We start from the raw sequence: 25402 nt of genomic DNA, 5'->3' as shown, positions 1-25402 counted from the left end.
ACATCTGATGAGAGGGTCAGGCCCAGGCCCCCCAACTGTCCAGATCCCATAACCCGTGGAACCTTCCTGATGTCAACAACCTGACTCTTATGGGCTGTTGGTTTCACATTATAGTATGAGTGTCACTCTACTTGCCTGAGTGCATTGCCTACTCATTACCTATATAACTATATATAGATGACATATTCTTAAAAAAATGTTTGTATTGTACAGAGGAGCACTAGTAAGAATAAGAATAAGAATAAGAATAAGAATAAGAATAAGAATAAGAATAAGAATAAGAATAAGAATAAGAATAAGAATAAGAATAAGAATAAGAAATTGCCTCTGGGCTCAGCATTTGTACCAAAAGAGTCTGTCATGCATTTGCTCTGGGGTTACGTGACCTGGATTTAAATTCTGTCCCTATCATCATGGTAGGCTTTAGACAATTTGCTAAACCTACTTAAGCCTTGTGTTTTTTCACCTCCAAAGTGGAAATAATAATTCTTAAGCTGACTGCATTGTCTTTTGTGATTCAATGTGATGATATATGTAAAGACTTTCGCAGCAGGCCTGCCGCGTGATGAATCCTAAACGCCAGGTCCCCTTCCAGCCCCACTCGCCCAGAGGCAATGAGCTCTGCTCAGTCCCTCCAGCTATGTGCCAAACTGGAACACGCAATGGGAATATTAGGAGACCAACAATAATCAGAATCTGACAACTAATGAAGCACTAAGCCAGGCATACCATTATGGCACTTTACACAGTGGGATGAACAGCTTAATCTTACCGCCAGTAGCAACTGAAAAGAAAATGGGTACCAATCACTTCTGTATCCCTGTGTACGCAAAAACATAATCTTGAGAAAGTACCTGCAGGTATTTTATCTGGAGTGGTGGCAGCGTTTTGTACACGGAGATTTCCAGGTGATGCATCTTTGGTGTATGAAGCCCATGGTATCATGGTATCATGAAGCATGGTAAAGCTAACAGTGAGAAATACCTGAGGGAAGCCTGACATTGACGTCTGAGGGGACAACTGTGTATCTATGGCTGAAGTGCTCACTCTGAGGATGTTTACTCAGGTTTCCACAGTGTCACAGACACCGGGTGTTCATCCTTCCTGATTACACCTCGACAGTGCGCTAGACAGACCTGTTCTTTCACATCACCATCTGTCTTCTCACTGCTGTGGCCCCATGCCTCCTCTCCCTCCTCCCCTCCTCTCCTTTAACTCCTCTCCTTCTTCACTGCTTCTTATTATTTTTCAACCTCGTTCTTTTCAAAAAAATGTTTATCTTTTTCAGACAGAGAGAGCATGAGCAGGGGAGGGGAAGAGAGAATCCCAAGCAGGTTCTGGGCTGTCATAGAGCTTGTCCCGGGGCTCAGACTCACAAACCATGAGATTGTAACCTAAGCCAGAATCGAGAGCTGGATGATTAACCAACTGAGCCACCCCAGTGCCCCTCTACCTCATTCTTAAATGTGGTGTGAGTCTTAGAAATCTGATAAAATGAAATACTTACGTGAATTATTCCTACTCTTGCATCGAATGGAGAATCTCAACATTATTTCAATTTAACCTCCAAAAACTTCACATATTCACTTGAATTTGGTTTTTCATCATAATTTTTTCTTTTCTTTCATTTTCTTTTTTGTTATACATTCTCCTATACTTACAAATTAAAAACCTGTGTCTTCAACAGATGCTCTTCTCTTTATTTGTTCCTCAAGCTTTTTTATGATCACATATTTTACCTCAACATATTTATTTTCCTCTTACTTTCTATATCAGGGTCTGTTGAAAATGATGAATATAAAGGATAATGCATATAAGTTATATGTTGCATTCACTATTTTAAGTTTTAATGAACTGTTCCTTCAAAAATCTCAATACATTATATCTTGTTCTGACAATAATATAGAAGAAATATGTTTCTTCATGTGTCTCTCCTTTCTCTATTAAAGTGTATTTCTGAGAGAACTGAAAATACAACATGATGGTTGAAGCCATAAAACTGCCACACTGTAAACACAAACTACAAAGTCCCAGGTTTGTTTCATTTGAGATACAATATATATTATAACATGACAAGTTATACTTATAACATGATAGGCCATAATAAAATAACTTATAATGTTAAATTTCCCCTAATACTTAGAATTTGACCTCTAGGTCCAGAGAAGCATTTAAATAAAAGATATATATGTATATATTATTCAATTATTTACAACTAGCTTTTATCTCACCAGAAGATTCTTATTGAGTCTAAGATCAAATGTGAAACCATAAATATAAGGCAGAAACAATACACTAAGAGTCACCTTTAAATAGCAGGGAGTCTTGCTCTCTCTTAAATTGAATAATGATGAACTTGTGAAATATCAAAGATGAAGAATTCTGTAAAGCTGTGTTTAAAGCAAAATAAGAAGCTCCCAATACTTACTTATAAAAGGCAGAAAACTCAAAATATAATGATATAACTTAAAATGACTATCAAATTAAACTCTAAGAACTTAGAAAAAAGGAGACAGCAAAATAAAAAAGCAGAAATCTATTGTATAGAGAATATACAATAGAAAAAAAAGTCGAGATATGGTTTTCTTTGAAAAGATTAATAAAAGGGTGCCTGGGGAGCTCAGTCAGTTAAGCATCCGGCTTCAGCTCAGGTCATGATCTCACAGTTTGTGAGTTCGAGCCCTGCATGGGGCTCTGTGCTGACAGCTTGGGGCCCAGAGCCTGCTTTGGGTTCTGCATCTCCTTCTCCCTCTGCCCCTCCCCCACTTGCGCTCTCTCTCACTCTCAAAAGTAAACAAACATTAAAAAAAAAAGAAAATATTACTACAATTTAAAAATTCCTAGCAAACGGATTTTAAAAAGTCAGAGAAGGCCCAAATGACCAACATATAGAGGGGGTGGGAGGGAGGGGGGAGATGGGCATGGAGGAGGGCACTTGTGGGGATGAGCACTGGGTGTTATATGGAAACCAACTTGACCATAAACTATTTGTAAAAATAAATAAATAAATAAACATTAAAAATTTTTAAAAAAATGACCAACATATGGAATGAAAATAAATCACTCAAGTTTTGCACATGTTGAAAAAAAATAGGATCATGAATAATTATATGCCAAAAATTAAAGATTACATATAATGAACAGAATCCTTGAAAAGCAAAATTATTAAAAAACTGACATCAAAAGAAATAAAAATGCAAGTAGTCAATATGTCTATCTAATAACCACAGGTCGGGTTAGCCTTACTCCTCTGGCAGAACTCCTGATTCCTCTTGTCCCGGTCCATCATGCACCCATACACTCCGAACGCCCAGTCTATCATGCACCCATACAGTCCAACCGTCCAGGGCTAAGGCTTGGATGGGACCCACGGGAACAAGGACAGTAGGTAAGGTGTAGTGGTTTCAAAGCAACAGTGGAAGGGACTTTGGTAAGAAGGGTGGAGGTTGGGCTATTTAGGGTGCACTCTCTTTCTCAGAAGGTATTTCTGTAAGAATTCTTCAGTGATTCCTTGGGAGCTTCAAGAAGGTGATGTCTCTCTCCCTTCCCCTCTCCCTCTCCCTCTTCTCCACCTCCCCCTCCAAAATCTCGGAGCAGATCCCTATTTCAAGAACAGGTGTCTACTCTCCACTCCTCTTTGTCATGTTCCTGCTCCCTATGAGGTATTCTGCTTTAACTGGAAGCAGCCTTGTGCGAAAGAGAGAGAGAGCTCGCACGATGATATTTTTGATCTCTCACTACTCAAAAATCATACTGTGTTTTCAGTTGCCTGGAATAATTTTCCAAAAGCAGTTGCTCTTTTAATTTTCAAAGCCTTATAATTAAAAGTGGAAAGTCATTTGGAAAAATGTACCAATGCAATATTATGCTTTCTTATTTTCAGCGTTTTAACATCATAGGACTTTTCTGAAAGAGGTCATGATGTTAAAATAAATATACCAACTGCTCTTGAATTAGTCGGGAAGGAATGGAAAACAGAGTAATGCATTATTTAATTTTAGAAGTCTGTCTAGTGACTACAATGATAGGAAAATTACACATTACAAGTGCAAAGGAATCTTTTGATAAAAATAACATCCCTTTCCATTTTTGTCTCAGAACAAATTAAAGTCACTATTATGCAAATATTCAGTTTAGAATTTCCTGAGAAGTTTCTGACTTCACTTATTATTTCCGGGTTTCCTCATAATCGATCATTTGATATGGTTTGGTACGTCTGCTGAGAGTTACTCTACACTATTAAATGATATTTTAAACTTTATACTCACCATGGTGGAATAAATTGGAAGCTCTTTGAACGGATTAACAAGTAAGAGGATGTCTCCAATAAAAGTCTGTTAAAAGAAATAAGTAGTCAGTGGACTATATAAATACAACACTTAAAATTAAAAATTATAGAATTTTAAAATCATTGTGCAAAATACAGGGAATAAATAAAAGCAATATTTTAACATTTTGTAAATTGTACTTAAAGTTTTAAATAAAGACATGGAAACATAGATTTCAAAATAGGCTCGTTCCACTGAACACATATCAAGTCAAATGACTGGATTCTAAGAATTTCTTTTCTTAAAGGGGTTTTGTGAGAGTCTGACTGAATAAAACATATAAAATTAAAGCACATGGCAAAATTTGCTGAAGGTAATAAAGTAATGAGTTCAATGCTGCTACAGAATAAGAAGACGATGCATAATGCAAAGTCAAAGTAAAAAGAGCAAATATAAATACTCTTGTGATTAAAAAAGGACAAGTAATGAGATATAATGGCACAAAGAACAGATGGAATAAATAGAAATCAAATAATAAACTGATATACTTAAACCCCAAACCATCAGTAATTACACCAAATGCAAAGCTACTAAATAGTATTAAATGGCAATGATTATGAACTGGATTAAAGTACTTTAAATACATAGATTAAGAAAATTAGGAAGTAAAAGATAAAACAAGGTACACCTGCAAACAATAATAATAATAACAAAAATGTGATTTAGCAATGCTCAATTCATGAAAAAAATAAGTAAAAGTGATGAAAAGGGACATTTCACAATAACATGTTAAATCAATCAGGAAGATATGGCAATTTAAAATATCTATAAGACTAAAATTTAGCACACAAATGTATGAAGCAAAAACAGTTATAAGGAGAAAAATTCGCCATAGTAGTGGGGATTTTTAAGAATTCTTTTTGGTAACTCATGGAATATGCAGACAAAATGCTGAAGTAATTACCAAGTGGATTAACTGACTTATACACAGCACTGCTATCAAACAATTATGGAACATACGTTCTTAGAAACTGAACACAGACCAGTTCCATTACATTTAAAGGACCTGAATCACATAGAGTGTCATTCTGATCATGGTGAAAGTAAGGCAAAAGTTAACAAATGATATCTAGGAAATCACAAACGGTCTGGGAATTGTACAATGCATCTGAAAACAACCTATGAGCCTAAAAAAGGAGCTACAATGCAAATGAGAAATTATTTTCGTCATATCATAATTTGTGAGATGCAACTAAAGGTGTATTTAGCATGGAAACTATTATAGCATTTATAATGTTAAACAAGTAGAAAAGCAGATAATTAATGATCTAAATATCCTTTTCAAGGAGCTGATCAGAGTACATCAAATTATACAGAAATAAGCAATCAGTATAACAGCAGGAATTAAAAGGATAGAAAACAAAAGTCAGGAGGTGACCTTTTGAACAATGTAATAAAACGCTGAGTACCCTAACAGGAACAAGGAAACAGGAGAAAATGCACAAATTACTAATATCCGCAGTATGACACTACTATAGACAGTACAGACATGAAAACAGATGAAGAGATATTAGGAATCATACTTTAGCCACGGTGTCTGGATATTTAGATAATGTGGACAACACCCCTACATCTTATGAAACGAACACCATAAGATCTAGAACATTTCATGACTTTATTTTTCCGAAAAAGAAATTTGAATCTCTGTCTAAAAAACCTTGCCACCAAGAAAATTTAAACTTCACTGGTGAATTCTTCCCAACATCAATGAACAAAATAAACAAATGTTACACAGATTATTCCAGAAAATAACACAAGAGAGAACACCATCACATTTTAAGAGGTTTGCATAAACTTGGTATTGCACACCTAACTAGTATATTCAAAGAAAGGAAATCTACAGGTTGCTCTCTTTCATTAAGTACATGCAAAAATCCTGAACAAAATATTGACAAATTAAACCTGGTAATACATTCAACAGATAATCTGTTTCAACCAAGTAGGCTTTATTCTAGTAATGCAAGGTCGGCTTCATAAATCAACTCTTATAATTTATAATACTAAAGAGTAGGGACTCCTGCTTGGTCAGTCAGGTGGGCAGCTGACTTCAGCTCAGGTCATGATCTCACAATCTGTGAGTTTGAGCTGTGAGTCAGGCTTTGTGCTGACAGCGCAGAGCCTGGAGCCTGCTTCAGATCCTGTGTCTCCCTCTCTCTCTGCCCTTTCCCTGCTTGCTCTGTCTGTCTGTCTGTCTCTCTCAAAAATAATAAAAATTTAAAAATTTATAATTCTAAAGAGTAAAGAATAAAAGCCATATGATCATCTCAATAAATGTCAGAAAACATTTAATACCATTAGATGCCCACTCTTGACTAAAAATAACTTTGAAAAGTATTAATATAAGGAACTTAATCCAATAACATTTAACTAGATCTATGATAGGGCCACTGCAAACAATGTACTTAAGGATAAAACATCAAAAGCTTTTCCCTGGGATCCAAAATGAGGTAGGGATGCCTATTACCACCACTTCCATTCATCTTTCTATTAGGAGTGCCATCCTGTGAAATAAAGTAAGAGAACAAAGTAAGGAAGCTATAAAGATTTAGAAGAGAAAAATAAAAGCCATTATCTACACCCTAGATGACAATATGTGCCGAAGAATTTAGCAAGATTGGTGAAAAAAAGATGAATTTTACAATCGAATTATATCTCCATATTTGTCATCAACAATAAGAAAACTAAACCCCCTTGTTATTTTCTTTTTCTTTTTTAAATTTAAAAAAATTTTTTTTTCTGAGAGAGAGAGACAGCATGAGCAGGGGAGGGTTAGAGAGAGAGGGAGATACAGAATCTGAAGCAGCTTCCAGGCTCTGAGTTGTTAGCACAAAGCCCAACACAGGGCTGGAACCCACGAACCATGAGATCATGACCTGAGCCAAAGTCGGATACTTACCTGACTGAGCCATCCAGGTGTCCCTCCCTTGTTATTTTCAACAAGAGAATAATGTTTATTATAGCACTGAAACTTGGAAAATGTCCAGAAACAGATATAATACAAAGGGTCAAGACTTCGACACCAAAAATTTTTAAATGTTCCAAAAAAATTAAATACAACCAAAGGAGGGATATTAACCTTCCATGATATATAGAAGGCTCCTATGTATTAAGATTTATTACACTGCTACGGTAATTAAGACCTTTCGCTACTGGTTTAGACACCAATGGACCCATCCATACAACAGAAGATGGATTCTCAAAACAGACCCACTCCCCATGGTCATCTTGTTATGACAGTGGAAAAACACTACTCTGGACCCTCCTCTCCTACCACCGTGAAATCACTTCCACCCTTGTAATATACCTTAAATGTTAAAGTTAAAACAATCAAACTAAAAGAAGAAATACAGGAAAATAGCCTAGGCCAAATCGTTGTAAGCGGAACACAAAAAATGCTAAACGTAAAGTATTTTGTACAAATTGCAAACTTCTATTCTACACACTTATTCTACAGACCTATTCGAAAATGGTGGAAGCCACCAACTGGGGGAAAATGCTTGCAACATGTACATCTAAAAAAGAAAGAATATCCTGAATATACACAAATCCCTATGTATTGATTAGAAAGTAACACAACCCATTTATTTTTAAGCGTCGATATAACTGAATGGCCACGTCTTGAGCCGAAATGACCAAATGAGCAACACACACCTACTGGTCACCATCATCAGGGAGCGGGCAGATGTGAGCTCAAACCACAATGAGATAGCACACCCCTGCCCAGATGGCTGAAATATATAAAAACTAACAGTACAACAGATAAGACTGATTATGTTGTTGGGGGGAGGGTGTGGAATCCCGAAATGTGTGGTGGGTAAGCTCCCGGAAAAAGTGTTTGGGTGTGTCTATGAGACTGAACATCCAGTGCTGGGCTCATGCCCTGCGAACAAAGCTCTACGTGCCCCCCACCCCGAAATCCTTACTTATATTCGCGTGTTGCTGAAAAAGGCATTAAGGTGGCTTCTAATAGTATGCTCCACCTAAGCCACCTAAGCCAATTATACCATAATTGTAATGGTACAATTCTACAACCCAAAAGTGAAGCCAATTCAAGGGTTCCTCAACAGTAGACTAAATAAATAAATTAGGTTATATTCATACAGCAGCTTATTTTACAGAAAAATGAGTAGCTGTTGCTGCAGGCAACAAGATTGATTCTCAGAAACATAACAATGAATGAAAGTTGACAGACACAGAGGAGAACACCCTGGATGATTCCCTTTAGAGAAAGTAGAGAACAAAATACAAAATGAAAATGTTGCTATGTATGCCAAAATCTTTTTGTTTTAATTTTTTAATGTTTATTCTTGAGAGAGAGAGACAGAGACAGAGCATAAGTATGAGCAGGGAAAGGGGCAGAGAGTGAGGGAGGCACAGAATCCAAAACAGACTCCATGCTCTGAGCTGTTAGCAGAGCCCGACGTGGGGTTCAAACTCATGGACCATGTGATCATGACCTGAGCTGAATTTGGATGCTTAGCTGACTGAGCCACACAGGAGCCCCAGTGCATGCCAAAATATTTTTTAATGAGGAGGGTAAACTGGGGAAGGTGCTGCTTATATTCCATTTATTTCTGAAGCTGCTGGTTACTCGAGCATGTTCACCAACTGAAAATTCATGATGCCTTACACTCATCACGAGTTGTGCGCTATTCTCTCTATAGGCTGCGATGCAATCCAACATTGGCTTAAAAGAAGGCTTGTTACAGCCACGAACAGGAGAAAAGAAAAGGGAAATGACTGGCCCAAAGGTGAACCTTTGTACTGAAGTATCTGAAAATTGCTCAGAAAAAATGAAGAAAAAGAGTAGATCGAGGGAGAATTGAAAAGTGTGCTAGGGCAAGAAAAGTGAGGAACTTTAAAATAAAAACAAAACACTTCTAAGTTGCATTTTCTTATTGAGATGTAATTTTTACTTTGATCTGATTATTGAAGGAATTTGAGACTGTCTTTGCAAATATATTTTGTGATAAACAAAAAAATTGTTCAGGAAAATGCGATCTGAATGTTAATGATAGATTCCTAGAGTATGAGCTTATTACACTTATGCCATATTATCAAGAGGCTATGTTGATGAAAGGGAACACTGTAAATGTTTTTGTTTAATTTATAAACCTACAGATTTCCATTATCTCACCTTTCTAAAATATCACTTTTTTTAAGAGAAAGAGTGAGAGCAGGGGAGAGGGGCAGAGGGAAAAGAAAAGAGAGATTCTTAAGCAGGCTCCAGGCTCCGCACAGAGCCCAACAGGGGCTTGACCCCATGACCTTGGGATCAGAACCTGAGGTGAAATCAAGAGTCAGATACTCAACTTACTGGGCCACCCAGGTACCCCTCACATTTTTTTTTAACTAGCCCACTCCTGGGGCACCTGGGTGGCTCAGTTGGTTAAGCGTCCAACTTCGGGTCAGGTCATGATCTCACAGTTCATGGGTTCGAGCCCTGCATCGGGCTCTGTGCTGACAGCTCAGAGCCTGGAGCTTGCTTCGGATTCTGTGTCTCCCTCTCTTTCTGGCTCTCCCCCACTCATGGTCTGTCTCTCCCTGTCTCAAAAATAAATAAAACATTTAAAAAATTAAAAAAATAGTTATTTCTGTTAAGTGTTCACTAGGGTCTATAATAGATTTAGTGGAATGACACGGAACAACATGGTAGGTGTTGCATATGGTGGATGAGGCTTCAGATACAGGCTAGTGGGCACTATAAGCTTGGGGAAAATGAGTCTGTCTACAGAATTTCAAACGTCCTGCAAGGGAGAGAGACCTCAACTTCTGACACAAGCTAGCCTCTTGAACTGCTCTTAGAGAAAAGACCTGCTCCATCCCATGGGGTCACCTGGAGGGGAATGTTCAGTGAGTCCGGGGCTCCGGTGAGCTGGGCCGCCTACCTGGCTAATCAGATGGTGCAGGAGCCTGTGTTTATTTATTTATGAGTCCTGAATCCTACCAGTGTGTTTGTAAAGAGAATAAAGAGAATATTGCTTCCATGTTTATCTGCCATCCATAAAGAAATCTGATTGGATACTCTATTCTCTCCGTTCTAGTTGACAGTAATAATTCAGAGAATGGAATGCCTTTATTTTCTGCATTTCCTAGCAAGCGAACGCCTCCTCTCTTGCAACTAGTTTCGTTTGATGGTGTGGGCATATCCTACTGCTACAGGCTATATGGAACCTTCCCAATCTGACATCCAAATGGAATTCTATACACTTACTTAAAAGAGTCACTTATGTTTGCTCCTGGCTTTTGTCGAAAGAAAGACAGAGAGGAGAGGAGATGAAAAAGAAAAAAAAAAAGAAAAAGAGAGAAAGAGAGAGAAAGAAAGAAAGGAAAGAAATCTACAGATTGTTTTGAAAAACCACCTTATATATCTGGCCAGACTACAGCAAACAGAGATGAAATTCCTGGTTAAACAATGAATCCTGCTGACGTGGTATGTTGGCTCTGATGGGCCATTGGTAGCTGATGGGTTGGCTGATGGGGTCTATTCTACATATAGTCTGAAAGGAAGGTGGCTGAGATTTGCATGAAAATCCGATTTGGGACACGAGAGAAAGACGAGTACCAACACCCTAACCAGGCACTTTGGGCTGAAGTTGGAGGAAGAGTCACAGGGGAGGGAGAGGAGGCACATAGGGAACAGGGGTGGGGGTGGGGGCATCACATGACCAGCTCTGAATACAACATCCACTGAAACCAGTGCTATTGTGTTTGTGGGAAGGAACACTTCAATTTCCAATTCATCATGGATTGATACTCTTGTAAAATGTAACAACAATGGATTCCTGTAAACACGGCACTGGAAGAGACAAACACACACAAAACCCAAGCCTGGGTTCTTTTTAGATTCAACAGACAGAACTGCAACCATCAAATTGTTATAAGAGGTTCTAAATGCACTCTCCCTGCCGAACGGTAATAAAAAGCTCATACACCCAACGGTCCACAGGATATTTTGAGAATCACTTGTTATTATTCAATCAATAATGTTTAAATTGCCTATCTATCCATTAAAGGTGAGTTCAAATAACATAACTTAGAGCACTCATCACATAATTGATCCCAGACGATTTAGCTCTTTAATACTTCCGGTATGGAAAAAAAGGAAATCCTGTCTCACACAGTGGCAAATTTATATTTTATGTGAGCTTGAGCAAAGCAGGGAATATTAATTCTGATGGTCCAAAGAGAGAGTCTAAGAGGACTGTCCTTGTCAGGAGAAGCGAGAGCCATGACCCTGATTAACAGCAGGAAGTACTTGTCACTGGCCATTGGAAAGTTCTGGACCAGACCTTGTGGTGAGCAGAACCAGCATGGGTCTGTTCTCGCTGAGCCAGAGTCCAGCACAGCACCCCGGAGATGAATCAAGTCACCAGGAAGGTATAAAATCACAAGAGGTCAGAAGAAAGATCCATCATGACTTAATCTGAAAGGGCTGGGGAAGTTTACTTGAAGACTGAAGAACGTCTGATGGCAGTTGATGAAGCTAAGTGTTTATTTCGTGGGGTAGAAAGAGAAACTTAGGGGAAAGAAAAACAGGCCAAGGAAAATTCTGGTACAGACAGGAAGGCAGTCGCTGGAGGCTGAGGGCATCAACGCGTCGTGTCCGGGGGGCCAGATCACGAATGAAGACTGGCTGTCCTCTCAGGAAACATGATCAGACACAGGGAGGTCGAAGACCGGGAGTTTCCAGATTACACTGGTTCATTTCAAAAACTGCTCTAGACCAGATGATGGGGGAACAAGTTTGCCTCTCGACGGTTGGGAGGCGGTTGGGGAAGAGAAGACAGTGGCTTTGATGAGAATGGCGACCGCCAAGATGAAGACGTAGACTACGTGGGTATCAGGGAGACAGAGGGACCTGAGCATGACGGAAGCAGAGAAATCCAAAAGAATTCAAGCAATGATCCTCTGGCAATGTAAGTAAGGAGTCAAAAAGGAGGAAGAGGTAGTGGAGGAGAAGGAAGATCAGCTGGAATAGGTGAGAAAATGGAATAACAATAATACACAAATAACAAGAGTAACAGAGACCAGAGTCCTCAGATTTCACCACTTTATGCCCATGACTCGATTCCATTCATTTTGATAGAAGCATTTAATTGTACGTGTATTTACAGAGGCAGGCAATCTATCCAAGCATTAAGATGCTGCACTGAATTTTCATAGGCTAATCAGCACCTGACGATTTATGACCAGTATGGGAAGCTCAGACTTCACATTTACATGAAAAGTACTTAATCAATTTCTCGGTAGACCAGGAGAAAGGGGGTGTTATCAAAAAGGGATAGCAGATAGGGGCATAATCAGATTTCCCTACAGACTTTCCAATTGAATTGCTCTGAGCTGAATATAACAAATTCAAGGACAGAGAGAGACGGACAGAGACAGAGACTGAGATTACATGGTGTGTAAATTGTTCTGGGTGTTGGAAGATATAACACACACGAACCAGGGCAGAACCACAGCGAATTAATTCTCCGTGCCGTTTGTCAGCTGTGTCATTTATTCATACCTTGCTATCAGAGATGGGTGCCTAAATTATTTACTTTACAGACAAAGCATTTCCTGATAACAGAGCGACAAAAGTCTCTTTTCATGCACGCTGACGTGAGGAGTCGACTTTAGCGCCTAAGCTTCCCTTTCCAGACCTGGCAGCCTATGTAAAGTACACGAAACAAACAGTATTTTGATAAGTGACTTGAAGATCCTTCTGTTTCTAGTGAGATCTTCTTCCACAGCAAACTTGAGTACAAGAAAGCTGCCTACCCACAGGGTATTACCTTTCACTTAACACCTTTGAAATCTGGGTCTCTGCTGAACCTGGCTTGGAACTCAATCAGAATGAACCTGAACTCAGAGAGATCCACCTTAAGCTCTCAGCGTGGCCAGAAACAACAATAAGCCCTTTACCCGTCATGTCTGCAGCACTGAAGGGTAAACACTGGCAGCAAGACAAAGGCAGTGGGCACTTACATATATCTGATTGTTCCCAAAGCGCTTCTGAATTTCATAAAGCAGGCTCCCATCGTTCAGCTCGTTCAGCGTCGCCAGGTCATCACTGGGGGCAGGAGGCATCAGCTTGACCTGGGGAAAACCATAAGCAAGATCAATTCTAATTGTTTTCCAATCAACTTTCTTCACAGCTGGTGATGTCCCATTTTCAAGTACGTGTCAAAGGTTTAAAGGCCACGTGAGTTTGAAACCGCTACTAAAACATGAAATGGTTCACTTACAGGGAACAAAAACTTCAACAGCCACAGAGAAATGTGCCCCGATGAGAATTTTGGGCCCTGTGCCCGCACGCTCACACACGCACCGACATGAGCCCTCCCAATGTAACCCGACGTCCGCAAAGGCATTATCCGGCCAAAATCATTTCAGCACATTGATTGTCAATGTAGACAGCTGAGGGGCGCCTGGGTGGCTTAGTCGGTTAAGCGTCCGACTTTCGCTTAGCTCATGATCTCGCGGTTCGTGGGTTCGAGCCCCGTGTCGGGCTCTGTGCTGACTGCCAGCTCAGAGTCTGGAGCCAATTTCAGAGTCTGTATCTCCCTCTCTCTCTGACCCTCCCCTGCTCACGCTGTCTCTCTCTCTCTCCTATAAATAAATTTAAAAAAAAAAAATGTAGACAACTGAGTCCTCTGTAAGGCAAGTAGCTGAAATCTCACGTATTTGCAGCATTTCCAACGCTGAAGCACAAATTCCCCCATGACCGCTGTTGGCGTGGCGAAGGAAGCAGTGTGCCTGGAATTTTGTTTCTGCGTGCATGCAGGAGGTGGCCAGGTTTCGAAAGAAGACTCTAGAATCTTGGCTTGGGGTCTTTATTCTTTTCTACATTACACTTACAACGAAAGTAGCTGCGAGATTAAGATAATTCTGCCAGGAAGACAAAAATCTTCCCTATTCAATTTCATGGAAAGTGACAGAGTTAAAAAAAAAAAAAAACGGGGGAAATATTTCAATTAAAAAAGAGATGAGTTGGGATTAAATGAAAATCTATCATTCACAAGAATGGACATTTTTTTTGCAATGTTCAGTTATTTATTTTCAGAGAGAGAAGGGGAGAGGGGTCGTGTGTGAACAGGGGAGAGGCAGAGAGAGAGAGACTCCCAAGCAGGCTTCGCTCTGGGCACGAAGCCCAGCACGGGGCTGGACCTCAGGACCCTGAGATCACGACCTGAGATGAGATCAAGAGTCAGACGCTCAACTTACTGAGCCCCCCAGGTGCCCGAGGAATGGACCATGTTAAATTTTACAGACATAAGATGATTTGGTGAAACTAGACATTTGATCTTCTATGACAGCTTTGGTTTTCTTATGTCAAACACAGAGGAACCAAATAACAAGGGAATTCTTATCAACCTCTCTCTGAGCTCCTGGGTGCCCGTAGTGAATATTTAACAACAGCAAGTTTACATCTATTATTTGTATTTGTGGTTGTATTCTCGATTTGCACTTGCACTTTGTATTTATGCTTGCATTACATATTCTATTATTATATTCATCACCGTTGAATAATCTGAACTTAAATATTACTGCTTATCAGCTAAATGTCTATGGCATTGATGAATATTCCACATTTAAAAAATCTAAGTGTAGGATTATTTCTATGAGTGATGAGTTCACAAAATGCAATCCGTCTGAGTTCATAAGGTCAAGTCACGCTCTCCCAGACGGCTGATAATCCTAATGTATTAATAACGGAAACTCAAGTTCTTTACTGGGAATCTCAAATAGTCCGAAGAGTGGTTTGTTGTTTTTTCCAGTGAGAAGGGGGTCACGGCAGTGGGCTGTGGAATTAGAGAGACCACCATATATATAAATGGCAAATACCATATTCTAATAGACAGATGTTTATGTATTAAAAATTAATTTGTAAAATCTTCCCGACCACATAAATGTCGAGAACAAGCCTCTCTCTGCCCCTCAACATGCACACACAGAGCCAACACCTTGGGTTTATTTTCTCTGTTTTTTTTTTTTTTTTTTAGCCTTTAAAAGAAATACGCCTCAAAATATCTTTCAGAATTAATCTGTAAGGCGCATATAACATAGTCTTATTAAACATAGTTGACTAGTTCATTTTAATTAGCTGGAAGTGCACCTTTGCAACTTCCATGCTGTCACAAATATTTTCTTACATAGTCGAGTGGTACCCACAAGCTGGTACTTGTTGCTGATAAAAATAGAAGGCATAATGTTCTACCTCCCCCAGTATTTTCTGGGTTGTCAAAGTCAATTTTTGGATTGTGTGATATCTCTCTTTTTTTTGTTTTTGTTTTTTTAAATTTTTAAATGTTTTCTTAATTTATTTTTTTGAGAGAGAGACAGAGAGTGTGAGCAAGGGAGGGTCAGAGAGAGGGAGACACAGAATCAGAAGCAGGCTCCAGGCTCTGAGCTGTCAGCACAGAGCCCAACACGGGCCTTGAACCCACGAACCGTGAGATCATGACCTGAGCCAAAGTCGGATGCTTAACTGATTGAGCCACCCAGGCGCCCCATCTCTCTTTTTGTTGAACATGATACACTTAGTTCTACTTTGAAGAGTCTCATAGTCTCGTAGCCAGGCAAAGTACCCAGCAGCCTGCTTGATGGAGGCAGTGTTTGATTCTGTATTTTGTATCAGTCATGCTCATTTGAGTAAAAATCTCACACACTGATTTGAGCTTCCCTACCTTAAATGTTAGAAACTGAAGCACATTAAGACATCAATTATTATTTGTGTGTGTGTGTGTGTATGTGTGTATGTTTTAAGTTTTTATTTATTTTGAGAGAGAGAGAGGAGAGAGAGAGAGAGAGAGAGAGAGAGAAAGAGAGCACGCACAAGCTGGGGAGGGGTAGAGAGAGAAGAAGACAGAGCGGATCTCAAGCAGGCACCTTGTGGTCAGTGCAGAGCCCGATGCAGGGCTTTACCTCACGATCCGGGAGATCGTGACCTGAGCTGAAACCAAGAGTCAGATGCTTAAGCAACTGAGCCACACAGGCGCCCTTACATCGATTATTTTTGGATTCAGTGGAGCAAACGTGTTTAAATCTCAGTGGTGTATCTCCCTGGTTATGGGAACTTGAATATTTTTCTTCCCTAACATTAGTAAGTCACTTTCAATCCTCTGTCATCCTATGAAAGACAATGACGTGTCCCTCAATGGAGGCTGTGAGAATTAGATTGCTCGGAGGCTCAGCAAGGTGCCTGTTCTGCAGATAAGTGTGGGGGGCGCCTTGTTACGTAGTTGGTAAAACAGCTAGAGAGGGCCGTGACCTCCAAAGGTAAACTTTCTGCCAGCTTCCCAGAGGCCTGCCTTTAGAGGGAGGAGAGAGGAGGGTCAATCTCTGTGGCTCTCAGCAAAGACACCCAGCTTCCATCTGCTTTAAAAATTGGAGTTCTCTTTCATATATCCCTTTATGGGGAAGGATCTCCTGTGAAGTAATAATTTTAAAAAGTTTGAAATTCAGTGATATGGTCCTTAATCAGCAGATGCAGAACTTAAGGCCCAGAGAAGCCACACAATTTCCCTGGGGTCACACAGCTGAGAGGTCGGCAGAGGAAGCAGAGAGAATAACCATTAGGTCGCGGCAGAGAAGGTCTAGCAGATAATGAGTCAATCTGACTACATATATTCAATAATTCGCCTTTCATTTTCTTGCTCAGCAGCCCTTTGCCGGGCACTGTGTTCGAGGTTTAGTGCAAAGAGGGACAGAAGGGATGGGGGCTTCTACCTGGGTGTTTACAGTCTGCAGGGGGAGAAGTAAGAAATTTGTGATTTAACGGTAAGAAATCAGGATTCTACAAACCGCTATGAGGGAAAACAACAAGAAGCTCTGAAAAGTGACCAAGTGCTCGGATGGATTACGAAGTCCTCTCTGAGGAAATGACAGCAGAGCTGAAGCCATACATAATTGCGGGAGGCCGTCCCGCGGGGTGTGGGAGAAGATGGGCAGGGGGAGGGGAGAATGGGGTAAGGGTCGCAAGGTCAGAAAGACCCTGGAAGGGGCGCCTGGGGGGCTTAGTCGGTTGAGCGTCTGACTTTCGCTTGGGTCATGATCTCGTGGTTCGTGGGTTCGAGCCCCACGTCGGGCTCTGTGCTGACTGCCAGCTCAGAGCCTGGAGCCTGTTTCAGTCTGTGACTCCCTCTGTCTCTGACCCTCCCCTGCTCACGCTGTCTCTCTCTCTCCTAGAAATAAATAAAACATTAAAAAAAAATTAAAAAAAAAAAAAAAAGAAAGACCCTGGAAGACGCCCGTGGGCTGCAGGGTGGGAGGAAACAGGGCAGGTGATGGTGCAGCAGGAGAGGGGGCACGGGACGGAGACGGGGGGCAGAAGAGGAAGCCCCAGAACCGCACTGAATTTATCACTTGGCACCAGTGTACCAAAGATCGAAGGTTTAGGGTTGAGCGTCCCACTTCGGCTCAGGTCATGATCTCGCTGTTCATGAGTTCAAGCTCCATGTCGGGCTCTGTGCTGACAGCTCAGAGCCGGAACCGCTTTGGATTCTGTGTCTCCCTCTCTCTCTGCCCCTCCCCCACTCATGCTCTGTCTCTATCTCAAAAATAAACACTAAAAAAAAAGAAAAATCAAAATACCGAAGGTTTACTCATACTGATAGACACCTGTACTGGATTCCAGGGTCACCAGCTCAAGTTTGCCCTTAGATATGAAAGGAACTCAGAAAATAACTACAAATGAGCAAATATGTCTTTCCAAGAAATAAAAAGACTACTGGCGAAAGTCTTTATAGAGAGAAGGATAAAAGAAAACTTTCATTATGAACTTAGGGATGGATGTAAATATCTTTTCTTTCCTATGTCTTTGCCACTATTTCCTGAAAGTACAATAATGTACACGTATACATACCCCTCAAAATGGGTGTGTATGTGTGTGTATACACACCCTTTTTACATACACATTAATACACACACACACACACACACATACACACACACTCATGCATATACATGATATGACACAAGCCAGTAATGGATCGTAATAACTCTGAACAATGCAAAAATAAGACAAAAGTCTCCATCAAATTAGCATAAGTATTTAACTCCCAAAGCATCATAAAAAGGAGACACATCAAAAGTGAGATTTTTTTTCTTTAGAAGAAACGGTTTACATTTCTAAGATAATAAACTTCCTCTTAGAGCCACAGCTCTAACAAGCTCAATGCGACTTTCTCCGTGAATGTTTGGAAAACGCACGCAGAGCATGAACGGAAGCCCCACGTTTGTTCCCACAAGCCCGAAAGAGCTATTGCAGGTGTATCCTGTTGGTATTCATGACAATTTCCATGCACACTGGCCCGGCTGTTTCACGGGGTGAGGGAGAGTACTAGGCTGACCGTAAAAATGCGCAGACCCCCGACCCTGTCAGTCGTAATGAAATGTGACAAATGCAGCGTGAGAGCGGATCAAGGGAAGAATTCCTTGCATTCATCACATCAGCGTCCCAAAATGGTCAGGAAGAGGGCTCTGATGATCGATCATAAGCCAGGTTATCAGAGGGACACATTCTTTATAAAGATTTCAAAGGCTCTGGGACACTTACAAGTAGAAAGAATGATTATTTCTATGTTCCAGTGGCAGGTTCGGTAACATCTACTGTCACAGCCTGCAAGCAGCTAAGCACGAGGCAAAAGATCAACATCCTCTCTGCGACTGTCCACTGATCTCTCTGAAGATTTGTTTCCCTATCTATCTGTGTAAAAGGAGAGATCTAGAACAGGAATCGAGTATTCGTGACTGAAGAGGAGAGAAGAAATTAGGGGGAAAAGAAACGAGGCGGTCAAAACAGTCATAACAGGGAGAAGGGGGATAGTCTGACCAAATACTAAGATTTCTAAAGCCTAAGCCCATCACCGTGCCCAGACGGCATTTTAATTATTTCCCCTTGTTGTTACTATTCTGTTAGATGTTTCTTTTTTTAAAAGTTTTAATGTTTTTATTCATTTTTGAGAGAGACTGAGACAGAGATGAACGGGGAAGGGTCAGAGAGAGAGGGACACACAGAATCTGAAGCAGCCTCCAGGCTCCGAGCTGTCAGCACAGAGCCTGACGTGGGGCTCGAACCCTCAAACCACAAGATCATGACCTGGGCTGAAGTCAGATGCTTAACCAACTGAGCCACTCGGGGGCCCCAATGTCCTCTCTTTTTTTATATTTCATTTTTAAAAATGTTTTATTTATTTCTGAGAGAGAGAGAGAGAAAGAGGTAGTGTGAGCAGGGGAGGTCAGAGAGAGAGGGAGACACAGAATCAGAAGCAGGCTCCAGGCTCTGAGCTGTCAGCATAGAGCCTGATGCAGTGCTTGAACCCAGGAACCATGAGATCACGACCTGAGCTGAAGTCAGATGCTCAACTGACTGAGCCACCCAGGTGCCCAATGGATTTCTTTTTTTTTCTTTTTCTTTTTTTTTTTTTGAGCAGTTTTAGATTCACAGCAAAACTGAGAGGAAGACACAGCGACTTCCCCTGTCCCCCTGTCCCCCGTGTTAATGTCCCCCGCCAGGATGATCACAGCTGTTACAGCTGAACCTGTGAATACACATCACCATCACCCCAAATCCACAGCAGACATCAGGGCTCACTCTGAGGGTTGGACTTTCTGTGGGTTTAGACAAATGTATAATGACACGCGTCCATCATTATAAAATCACACGGAGCAGTGTCAGCACCCTAAAGACCCTCTGTACCCCACATACTCATCCCTCCCCCCACCAGCCCTGGCAACCAGTGATCTTTTCACGGTCTCCACGTTTCTGCCTTTTCTAGAACGTCAAATACTAGAATCGCACTATACGTACCCTTTTCAGAATGGCTTCTTTCACTAAGTAACACACATTTAAGGTTATAAAAAGTTCATAAGACCCTTACGAAAAGAAAAGGCTTGGCCTTAAATCTTACCTAACATTCAGTTTGTCTACTGCTATGGACTGAATTGTATGCCTCCAAATCCAGATGTTGAGGCTCTCGACGTGAGTACTTGGCGATGGAGTCTTAAGGCGGTGATGCAAGTTAAAGGAGGTCACAGGGGCCCTGATCGTATAGGATTGGTGTCCAATTTGTTCCTTCTCTCTGTCTCTGTCCCCCCCCCACCCCCCCGCACCTCCCAGGTGAGGGCACAGGAAGAAAGCAGCCAGGAAGAGGACCTTTATCAGAAACCTCATCAGTTGGTACCTTGATCTTGTACTTCAAGACTCCAGAACTGTGAAAAATACATTTCTGTTGCTTAAGCCACCCAGTTTGTAGTATTTTGTCATAGCAGCTTAAGCTGACAGATACACCTAATAAAATTTAAAAGTATTGTGGTACCTGGGTGGCTTAGTCGGTTAAACATCCAACTTCAGCTCAGGTCATGATCTCACGGTTTGTGGGTTCAAGCCCCACATCAGGCTCTGTGCAGACAGCTCAGAGCCTGGAACCTGCTTCAGATTCTGTGTCTCCCTCTCTCTCTGCTCCTCCCCCCTCATGCTCTCTCTCTTTCCAAAGCAAATAAGCATTAAGAAAACTTCAAGTATTTCAAAATTACAAAAAGTGTTTATTAGTTATTCTGAAATAACAAAAATTAATGAAACTAAAATTAAATTTTGAAAAGACAGTTTTTAGAAACCCTAGCTAAATTTCTTTAAATTGTCCAAAATTAGGGGCACCTGGACAGCTCAGTGGTTAAGCGTCCGACTTCGACTCAGGTCATGATCTCACGGTTCGTGGGTTTGAGCCCCGCATCAGGATCTGTGCTGACTGCCAGCTCAGAGCCTGGAGCCTGTTTCAGATTCTGTATCTCCCTCTCTCTCTGGCCCTCCCCCGCTCATGCTGTCTCTCTCTCTCTCAGAAATAAATAAAACATGAAAAAAATGTAAAAAAAATAAATTGTCCAAAATTAGAGTGAAACAAAACATTTTCAAGGATTACTCTGACATTTATAAAATTACTCTGCCATTTATAAGAGACATAGCATATAAAAATCATTTATTTCTGTAGGAAAGGTAACGGAAAATACACTAATTTCTGTAACTCCCAGCTCATCAAAGCGATCACCCATAACCTAGGCACTGCGGGACACACACACACACACACACACACAGTACACCACCACAGTTACTTTCCATAAATGGTTCTTAGTGGTTGATTTTTCTTTCTTGTTGTTATATAAAATACTTGGATCTTTGAAGGAAACAAAAAGCATACTCTACGTAACAATCAAAATGATGCCCAGAGACAATACTGTAAATATTCAGGAATCCGCATACTGGCTGAGCTCACACTCCTGATATAGAGGTCAAGAGTCTACAATGAAATCCTTCTACGACACATCGGCCGCCATGTTTAGCGGTCACTATAGCGCCATGACGATTTATCTGTGGGAATTTTAAAGCAGCTATTCACCTTTACGTTGGTGAATTTTTCTTTGAATGGAAATCCGTGGGTGTTTGGTTTGGAGATGTTGGATTTTAAAGCATGATGTGCTAAGCGGACACTCAGTAGAGGGGCCACAGGGGTCTTACCTGCTCAGGTCTGGCGGGGCTGTTGGCGGTGGCATCTTCAGGGACGCTGTCCTGAGACTGTCGCTTGCATAGACCTTTCCTTGCATCTTTGAACATAATGTCTTTTTCCAACATACTGTCTTGCTTGGCAATTGGCAACACCAAGGGGCTGCTACAGGACAGAATCAATGCTGTGGTTAGTCTTCTCCGGACACTGCTGCATTCATCAAAAAAGACCACAACAAAGCTGTGCGGTTATAGAAAGTTGTTTTACTGAGATAAGAAACCATTTCTCCACACGGAGGGGGAAAAAAACATTCAGTCTGTAAACTTTTCTATTCTAAAGTTCACTCCATGTCAACCTTAAAAGAAAAACATATTCAACTTGGGACGGAAATGTTTACAAATGTATATATGACTATGAAAGACAAATCAGTAGGCAATTTATAAGCTAAGGGTTAACGCATGGCTGAACTAAGCAAGAGATTTAAATGGGAAAGTGAATTGCAAATACGTGAAGGCCAAAATTATACAATTAATTAAAATACTCTTCATATATAATTAAAAATATGTTATAGAGGGGCGCCTCGGTGGCTGAGTCAGTTGAGCATCTGACTTTGGCTCAGGTCATGATCTGATGCTCTGTGAGATTGAGCCCCATGTCAGGCTCTATGCTGACAGCTCAAAGCCTGGAGCGTGCTTTGGATTCTGTGTCTCCCTCTCTCTCTGCCCCTCCCCTGCGCATGCTCTGTCTCTCAAAAATAAATATTGAAAAAAAATATGTTATAGAATCATGGGCAGTATTTAAAGTTTGTAATGAAATAATAATAGAGGAATCAGTGAGGAACGATGTGCTCAAAAACTGCAGTATTGCCAACAGTAAGTTTCATTACTTAATACAGCTCAAACTAGGCAAAAAAAAAAAGAAAAGCTACTTCATTTTTTTGTTCCAAAGAGCATTGCCAAAAGAAAGCCATTATTATATAATGTTCATTAAAAATAAACACAATCTAAATGTTTAATTTGCATTGTAACACTTTATGATAGTAAGATTTAAAAATGCATTTCCCTAAATGTTACCATACAGGCAAAAATACATACATATTTAATGAAGTGCGATATATATAAACATAATTATTTCACGTATTCTGTAACAGCACTTGTGATTCTAATTAATGCTTAAATGCACTTTTTGGTTTGCAAAAAATTCAGGTTTATTGAAGCATTATTTACATAGAGTAAAATAAATTCGCTTTTTGTAGATGTACATGTATTTGTAGATGCATGCGTTGAATATATCTATAGCTGTAAACGGTTAACTATTTATATTTGTGTAGCCCACATAACCACGGCTATAGAGGATTTTATCATTCCCAACCATCTCTTCGTGCCTGCTCTTTGTTTTTTATTTCCTTTAAGTAATCTCTACACCCCGCTGGGACTTGAACTCACAACTCTGAGATCAGGGGTCACATGCTCCTCCGACTGGGCCAGCCAGGTGCCCATATTTCTGCTTGCTCGTTGGAGCCAATTCTGTCCACTTGCCTCCTGACCCTCGCATCCACTGATAATATTCCTTTCACCATAGTTTTGCCTTTTTCAAAATGTCACGTGAAAGGGATCATAGAGCACGTAGCTGTTGGTGTCCACCTTGGCTTTCTTAACATAATGTTTTTGAGATCATTCACTGGCTTGTTTTTTAGTGCTGACTCGAAGTCAGCTGTGGAATGCGTTACACTCGGGCTATCGGTTCACCAAACGTTTGGGTTGGTCCACTTGTGGTCAAGTGTGAAGGAACCTTCTATACACATTTGCATACAGGTGTTTTGGCAGACACACGCTTCCATGTATCTCGGTGAAAAACCTAGAAGAAACGCCACAGTTTCCAGCATGGCGTTCCCCCCAGCAATGCCCTGGCTTTTCACTTCCCTCACATTCTTGCCAATATTTCTCTCTCTTTTTAAAATCCACTCTAGTAGGTATATGAGTGGTTTCTCGCTGTGGTTTCAATCTGCATTTTAATGTGCTTAATCAATAGAAAAGCTCTTCTCTGGTAAAGTGGGAGTTCAAATCCTTGTAGCTAGAGGACTGGCTTTATATATTCTGGTTTCAAGTCCTCTGGCGGACACATACATGGCGAATACTTTCTCCCAGTCTGGGTCTTGTCTTTTCATTCTCTTTACGGTGTGTTTCAAAATACACTGTTGATGCTGTTGTTGTTTCCCCTCTTATGGCTCAAGTTTCTTGTGTCTTATCTAAGAATTTAACCCAAGGTCAAAAAAGCTTTTCTCCCAGGTTATATTCCAGAAATGTTATCGTTACATTTGAGTCTAGGATCCATTGTGAGTGGTTTTTGTATGTGGTGTGGTATACGCGCATATATGGCTGGCTGTCCAAATGTTCTAGCCAATTATCTGGACACCTTTGTTAAGATTGGTTGACCATATATGCGTGGGTCTATCTTGGGGTGCTCCATGACGTTCCACTGATATAAAAACCAAGTACTTGGACTCTTGCAACTTTACTCTTTTGTTTTGGCTATTCGCGATCATTAGCATTTTCATACAGATTTTACAATCTATTTGTCGAGTTTTATAAGCACACCCATTGGGACTTTGATTAGCGCAGTGTTCAACTGATAAATCAATGTGAGGGAGGGTTTACATATTAATGGGGTTGAATCCTGTCATCCATAAGCACAGTCTCTTTCTCTATTTAGTTTGATCATTAATTTCCCTCAGTGTTTTTGTAACTTTTGGCATTAAAATCTTCCAAATATCTGTTAGATTGATTCTGTTGTAGTGCGTGTATTTATGCCATTACAAGCGATTTTTTTTTTTAATTTCAACACTCTCTTGCTGCTTAGAGACATGCAAATGATTCTGCAGACTAACATTGCTAGCGGTGGAGGGAAATGCTCCGAAGGGCTTCTTTTACTAACCACAGCGTCTCATTGTTTTACAGCCCATCTCTGTGCCCTGTCTTCCAAACGTACAACAGAGTCCAGCAAAGTGTGGAAAAACAACAACAACAACAGTAAATGGGCTGCATTAGTGCCTGACTTCACGACGGAAAGGACTGAGGAACACTTCTACAGAAATGTGAGGCTGATTATGTGTCCCTTGAGCTCTAGATGATGATGTTTTACTCAATGAAGACATGTTTAAGTGGGTGAGGCAAACAGTGGAGCACACTAATGAGCCAGGATGGTGGAGAACGGTGGCAACGAGTGTACTGTGTCTGTGTCAGAGAAGTACAAAGTGTGACACTTGCTCTGCCATCCCGGGCAAGTTACATAAAAATTCTCTAAGACCAATCTGTAAACAAGACCCGTACTGGATTTCTAAGTTAATGCACACAAAGGGCTTAGCGCAATGGCTTCAGGAGTAAGCAGGCAGTGACATCAGCTACTGTCACCTGCATGCGCCCAGCGCTGTGAAGTTTCTGGGACTTTGCTCTGCTTACAAACTAACAGGTCAGCTTGTTACTATTTCACGGATAAGTGTGGGAGACAAGAGATTCCCGGGTCTGAGATGGAGGACATCGTTACTCCCAGCACACACAGAGTTTCATGTTCGCACCATGTCCCACAGTG

At 40.7% G+C, this 25402-nt stretch overlaps 1 protein-coding gene across 1 annotated transcript in view; it reads right to left on the bottom strand.

Moving 5' to 3' along the window:
* The window catches only part of MYO16 (myosin XVI), a 459340-nt gene that overhangs the window by 302886 nt on the left and 131052 nt on the right, over window positions 1–25402 (bottom strand). The window contains exons 9-11 of the mRNA XM_039226658.1: window positions 21829–21979; window positions 13302–13412; window positions 4269–4334 (exon numbers count right to left, since the gene is read on the bottom strand). Coding sequence (XP_039082589.1) covers window positions 4269–4334; window positions 13302–13412; window positions 21829–21979 — 328 coding nt within the window. The remainder of the gene's footprint in view (window positions 1–4268; window positions 4335–13301; window positions 13413–21828; window positions 21980–25402) is intronic.

Source organism: Hyaena hyaena, unplaced genomic scaffold (assembly GCF_003009895.1).
Source record: "Hyaena hyaena isolate Hyena2069 unplaced genomic scaffold, ASM300989v1 scaffold_22, whole genome shotgun sequence".
Lineage (NCBI taxonomy): Eukaryota > Metazoa > Chordata > Mammalia > Carnivora > Hyaenidae > Hyaena > Hyaena hyaena.
The sequence above is the reverse complement of the archived record's forward strand: the minus strand, read 5'-3'. Positions and strand labels throughout refer to the sequence as shown.